At 50.7% G+C, this 6245-nt stretch overlaps 2 protein-coding genes across 2 annotated transcripts; one reads left to right on the top strand and one right to left on the bottom strand.

Moving 5' to 3' along the window:
- Positions 1-203: 203 nt before the first annotated feature.
- On the bottom strand, positions 204-3029 carry EMWEY_00054240 (hypothetical protein, conserved; the record flags this gene model as incomplete). The annotated part of the gene is made up of 1 exon (XM_013480104.1): positions 204-3029. The coding sequence occupies one exon, from the start codon at positions 3027-3029 to the stop codon at positions 204-206; it is 2826 nt and encodes a 941-aa protein (XP_013335558.1).
- Positions 3030-4032: 1003 nt separating this feature from the next.
- Positions 4033-5256, top strand: EMWEY_00054230 (hypothetical protein, conserved; the record flags this gene model as incomplete). The annotated part of the gene is made up of 1 exon (XM_013480103.1): positions 4033-5256. One exon carries the CDS (start codon positions 4033-4035, stop codon positions 5254-5256), a length of 1224 nt encoding a protein of 407 aa, XP_013335557.1.
- Positions 5257-6245: the final 989 nt, after the last annotated feature.

Raw genomic sequence — 6245 nt, 5'->3', positions numbered from 1 at the left:
TAAATAAATAAATATAAATAAATATAAATAATAAATATAAATAAATAAATAAATAAATAAATATAAATAAATATATTTATATAATAAAATATATATTTATATATTGTTATTAATAAGTGTCTCCTTTTGTCTATTAATTGCCTATTTGTCTCCTTTTCTTTCTTTTGTCTCCTTTTTTCCCTTCTTTCCTTCTCCCTCTTACCTTAGCTGCTGCTGCTGCTGCACTGTGCAGCAGCAGCAGCAGCAGCAGCTGGTACTGCTCCCCCTGCTTCCCCCTGCTGCTGCTCCCGCTGCTCCCGCTGCTCCCGCTGCTGCTGCTGCTGCGGTGTACGTACACCTGCTAGCATAGCTCTACATCTTTTTATATGTTTATGTGTCCCCTGCAGCCGCAGCAATTCCTCACAGACACGAGTACAAGGAGCATTTATCCTGTTGCTGCTGCTGCTGCTGCTGCTGCTGCTGCTGCTGCTGCTGCTGCTGCCGCATGCAAACAGCTCCTGATGCTGCAGTTGCTGCAGTCCCTGCAGCAACACTGGACTAGGAGCCCATCCAATGCTTCCTTTTTGCTGCTGCCCTTGCTGCTGCTGCTGCTGTTGTTCTTGCTGCTGCCCTTGCTGCTGCTGCTGCTGCTCTTGCTGCTCTTGCTGCTCTTGCTGCTGCTGCAGCTGCAGCAGCTCGGGTATAATCTTAAGAGAGAGCTCAGCAGCATCTATAATAGCAACACGTCGTGACCATTGCTGCTGCTGCATGCAGCAGCAGCAGGAAGCATCTCTTAGGTTATCATGAGCAACTTGTCCATCTGCAGTGAATCCTGCTGCAGCAAGAGCAGCAGCACGTCTTTGCTGCTGTCGTTGCTGCTGCTGCTGCTGTTGCTGCTGCTGCAGAGAGTCTCCTGTGTCTGTGTTGCTGTTGTTATTTGCTGCTTCGCTGCGTTTTTTACGTTTGCTGCTGCATGCACGTTCTCCTCTTCTTGCTGCTGCATCTGCTGCTGCTGCTGCTGCTGCTGCTTCTGCTTCTGGGCAATCTGGCTCCCTATGCAGCAGCCAACGAGAGAAGGGCTCCTGCTGCAGCAGCAGCAGCAGCAAACGGGGACACAGCAGCAGGTCGCTAGAGTCTGCTGTTAATCTGCAGCGAAGATTCACAGGACGAGAAGGAATGCAGCAAACACCTTCTGCTGCTGCTGCTGCTGCAGCAGCAGCAGCAGCAGCAGCAGCAGCAGAAGATTCTCTTGCTGCTGCTTTTGCTGCTTCATGCGGCTTAACACCGTTGGAGGCGCGGTCTGATGAACCTTTTGCTGCTGTTGCTGCTGTTGCTGCTGCTGTTGCTGCTGTTGCTGCTGCTGTTGCTGCTGCTGTTGCAGCTGTTGCAGGGGGAGCGGGTATAAATCGTACGTTGCAGTGTTGCTGCAGCAAGGGCAGCAGCAGCTGCTGCTCAGCAAGAAGCTGCCTATACACCTGAGGAGAGTGCAGAGGGAATGGAGAATTGGGGTGTATAGGCAGCTGTGTATTTCCGCTGGTGTATGGCATATCCTTAAGGAATACAGCAGCAGCAAACAGCAGCAGCAGCAGCAGCAGCTGCTTCTCTGCTGCAGCAGATAAACCTTTTGCTACAAATGCCCAGGAAAGGCATGCATCCCCATCAGCAATATACTCTAGCAGCAAGCCGCAGCGCAGCACGAATGCCCCACTGCTGCTGCTGCTGCTGCTGCTGCTGTTGCTGCTGCAGCAAGGAGAGAAGAAATATATAAGCAACCCCTCGCTTGCTGCATCTGTTACTGCAGCACGAAGTCCCCCCCGCAGCTGCTGCAGCGCTTGGTGACGTAAGAGGGGGGCAGGGACGGATCCTTGACGGAAGCAGGAAGCAGCAGCAGCAGCAGCAGCAGCAGCAGCAGTAGCAGTAGCAGACACATCTTGCTGCTGCTGCTCCTGCTGCTGCTGCTGCTGACGCTGCTGTAGATGATGACGACGATTGTCCTGCTGATTAGGACTCTCTCTGCTGCTCGTGCTGCAGCTGCTCGTGCTGCTGGCGGTGGTTGTTGTTGTAGTACTGCTGCTGCTGTTGCTGCTGTTGCTGCTGTTGCTGCTGCTGTTGCTGCTATTGCTGCTATTGCAGCTGCAGCTATCTGCAGCAGCACCGCAGCAGCTGCATCTTTGGTTATGTGCAGCAGCAGCAGCACTTTTGCTGCTGCTTGCTGCTCGTTTGCCTCTGGATACAGGAGTACCGTTGGAGCTGCTGCTGCTGCTGCTGCTGCTACTGCTGCTGCTGTCGTCTGCTGCATGCAATGGGGCTTTATTACCTGCAACAGAAGCAACAAGTCTATGCAGACTAGCTAACTCAACAGCATCTGTTGCTGCATGCAGCGGCAGCCTGCAGCAGCAAGGCAGCAGCTGCAGCTGCCCAAGTATGCTGCTGCAGCGCAGCAATGCACAATCTACTGCTGCTTCTGCTGCTGCTGCAGCAGCAGCGCATGCACTCAACTCCCTGCAGCTGCCACCGCAGAAACAGCAGGCTGCTGCTTCAACACTTCCTCCTCCACCATTTGCTGCTGCTGCTGTTGCTGCTGATTTGGAGGATGCTGCCTTTCCTGCTGCTGCTGCTGCTGCTGCTGCTGATTTGGGGGATTTTGCCTTCCCTTCTGCTGCTGCTATTGCTGCTGCAGATTTGGGTGATGTCGCCTTTCCTGCTGCTGCTGCTGCTGCTCCTGCTGCTGCTGCAGCTGCTGCTGCGTTGGGTGGCTCTACTGGTTCCCCAACAGCTGCTGCTGTTGCATCTGCTGCGGCTGCTGCTGTTGCTGCGTCTGCTTCTGCTGCTGCTGCTGCTGCTGCTGTTGCCGGTGCCAATTGTGCTGCTCCATCTGTGGCAACCTTCAAGCGCTTTGTGGCTGCTTCTGCTGCTGCTGTTGCTGCTGCTGCTGCAACAGCAGCAGCAACTGGCGGCGCGCCCTGCTCGCTTGCATTTGCTGGTGCTGCCTCCGTGTTGCACCTGTCAGCAGCAGCTGCAGCAGCAGCAGCGCCGCAGCAGCGCTGCATCCAGCAGCAGGTGTTGTTGTTGTTTGCAAATGCTGCTGTTGTTGTTGCTGCTGCTATTGTTGCTGTTGCTGCTGCTGCTGTCTCTGCGGCGTTCTAACCAAATTGCTGCTAGTGCTGCAGAAGCTGCTGGTGCAGCAGCTGCTGCTGCTGCTGCAGCTGCTGCTGCTGCTGCTGTTTCCACCTGTTAACTCTACTGCAGCAAAAGGAAGGAATGCTGCTGGCGGCGCTGCTGTCTTCTATAGTTGCTGCTGCTGCTGCTGCTGTATTTGTTGTTCTTCCTGCTGCTGCACGTGCTGTTGTTGCTTTTGTAGGTGTTGTTGCAGCTGCTCTTGCTGCTGTTGCTGCTGTCGCTGCTGCTGCTGCTGCTGCTGTTTCTGCTGTTGCTGCTGTTGCTGCTGCTGCAACCCTGCTCTAACGTGGACGTAAGGGGCCGCCGCAGTCTCTTCTATGCAGTTGCTGCCACTCAGTTAGTGACAATATTGTTGTTGTTGCTGCTGTTGTTGCTGCTGCTGCATGCATGCAGCAGGCTGCATGCATGCAGCAGCAGCAGCAGCGGCGGCTGCCGGGGCTGGATGAGGAGCAGCATTCTTCTTGTCTTTGTTGCACTAATGGCATTAAATTTTCTTTTTTTATTTCTTTTTTTATTAATAAAAAAGAATAAAAAAAGAAAAAGGAGAAATAAATTAAATTTATCCATAAAGAAGAGCATTTATTACAAATATAAGCAGCAAGCTGCCTATACACCCCAATCTTCTGCTGCTAAAAGGTACTTTATAAGACTTCTTCTACTCCCTTATGCAGCAACAGCAGCAATAACAATCACAGCAACAGCAATAGCAGCACCAGGAACAGCAGCAGCAGCAGCAGCAGCAGGGACACAGCAGCAGCAACAGCAACAGTGCCAGTCGGGAGCATGAGTAGCAGTAGCAGTGGTGAGACCAGCAGCAGCAGCTGCTGCACCATCACCAGCAGCAGCAGCAACAACAACAGCAACAGCAGCACCATGTGCAGCTGTACCTGCCACACCGCCACCACAACCACCACCGCCAGCAGCAGCAGCAGCAACAGCAACAGCAGCAGCAGCAGCAGCAGCAGCAGCAGCAGCCGTATAGAGAGGATAGAATTATGGGGTTATAAGGGAGTTCGTTGCTCTCTTTTTCCTCTTTTTTCTTCTTTTTTTATTGACGTCTTCCTCTTTAATTCAGTTACTAATCAGCAGCATATTAAGGATATACTCGTGCTGCCTCCAAGGCAGCAGCAGCAAGAGCAGCAGCAGCAAGAGCAGCAGCAGCAGCAGCAGCAGCAGCAAGAGCAGCAACCGATGCAGCAGGATGGAGGAGCACCTGCAACGACGACTGAAGCGGACCATAAGACTAGCACTACACAGGACAGCAGCAACAGCAACAGCAGCAGCAGCAGCAGCAGCAGCAAGGAGATTGTAGCTGCTGCATTGGAGAGTTTATTATCTGGTTCTTTGCATGCAACAATAGATCCTCATGTATGGCGTGCAGGTCGTGTTTGGGGCTTTTTGCTGCTAAATGCATGCGCTATAGTATCTATAGAGCAGCTACAGGTTGCGCTGCTGCGGTGTCTTTGCTGCTGCTGCTGCAGCAACACAAGAAGCAAAAGTTTCTTCTCTGAGTGTATACTCTCCTTATCCGGAGGCAGCAGCATTGCTGCAGCAATTAATAAACTCGCGCTGCAGCAAAATACGGATTCTTTGCTGCTTGTCTCCTTTGGGGAGGCACTGCAGCAACAACACCCTTGCTGCAGCAGCTGCAGCAGCAGCTGCAGCAGCAACAGCAGCAGCAACAGCAGCAACAGCAGGATGCAGCACCTCGTGCCACTTAATGCAGGGTGCATGCTCTTTTCTAAGGGAGCAGGAAGAAGCATTATTGACCAGCAGCTGCATGCAACTGCAGCAGCAACAGAAGCAACAGATGCAGCAGCAGCAGCTGCTGCTGCTGCTGCAGCAGAAGACAGAAGGCAGCAGCTGCTGCATCTTGTGCTGCAGCAAATCCAAGGCCAAAATGTGCCTATAGATGATGCATTTTGTTACGGCAGCATATCCCCTCCACTGCAGCAGCAGCAACAGCAGCAGCAGCAGCAGCAGCAGCAGCAGAAGCAGAAGCAGCAGAAGCTGTTTGGCGTCAGCGACGCTGAAGCGCAGCTGCCTGGCGGGTTGCATGCAGCTATAATATCTCGTGTTGCTGCTAGGCATATCTAAGCAGCAGCAGCAACAGCAGCAGCAGCAGCAGCAGCAGCAGCTGCTGCTGCTGCTGCTGCTGCCACGTGCTGCAGCAGAGGTATACGTACACCGCAGACCAGTGGTCCATTGGATTGCTGCACATTTTCTTTTTTATTTCTTTTAACATTTATTACTTATATATACTAATTATATTTATATTTATTTATATTTATTTATTTATTTATATTTATTTGTATTTATTTATTTATATTTACCTATTTATATTTATTTATTTATATTTATTTATTTATATTTATTTATTTATTTATTTATTTATATTTGTATGCATACAAGTTAATTGTTTTGTTGCTGCTCTCTTGTATCAACTGCAGCCACCAACCTTAAATAGTTCAGTAAACCTAATAAGGAACAGCAGCAGCAGCAGCAACAGCAGCAGCAGCAGCAGAAAGGGAAAAAGCAGCTGCTGCTGCTGGAGTTGCTGCTGCTGGGTGTATGTGTTGCTGCTGCTCCACAGCGTTAGTTCCCTCCAGTAGTAAATACGCTAGCAAGAAATCAAGCAGCAGCAGCATCTGCTGCTGCTATATATCTGTTGTTGCTGCTGCTGCTACAACTGTTGTTGCTGCTGCTGCTCTATCTATTGCAGCAGCTGCAGCGTTGTTGCAGCAGCAGCTGCTGCTGCCACTCATCAAGCATGTGACACTGTTCCAGCTGCTGCTGCTGCTGCAGCAGCAGCTGGTAAGTTGCTGTTGCTGTTTCTGCCCCAGCAGCAGTAGGTGCAACGGGAGCAGCAACAGCAAAAGCAGCAGCAGCAGCTGCTGCCGCTGCTGCTGCTGCAGCAGGTTTAGCGGCGCATGCCTAAGGATTCCTCGAGGATATGGAAGCTGCGCAGCAGCAGATTTGCATCCATCCTTCTCTGCATAAAAATAAATAAATAAATAAATAAATAAATAAATTAAATTAAATTAAATTAATTAATTAAAATAAATAAATAAATAAATAAATAAATA

The sequence above is a fragment of the Eimeria maxima genome, genomic scaffold (genome assembly GCF_000499605.1).
Source record: "Eimeria maxima Weybridge genomic scaffold, Emw_scaff1625, whole genome shotgun sequence".
In the NCBI taxonomy this organism is placed as follows: Eukaryota; Apicomplexa; class Conoidasida; order Eucoccidiorida; family Eimeriidae; genus Eimeria; species Eimeria maxima.
Note: the sequence above shows the minus strand (reverse complement) of the source record. Positions and strands in the feature narration are given on the sequence as shown.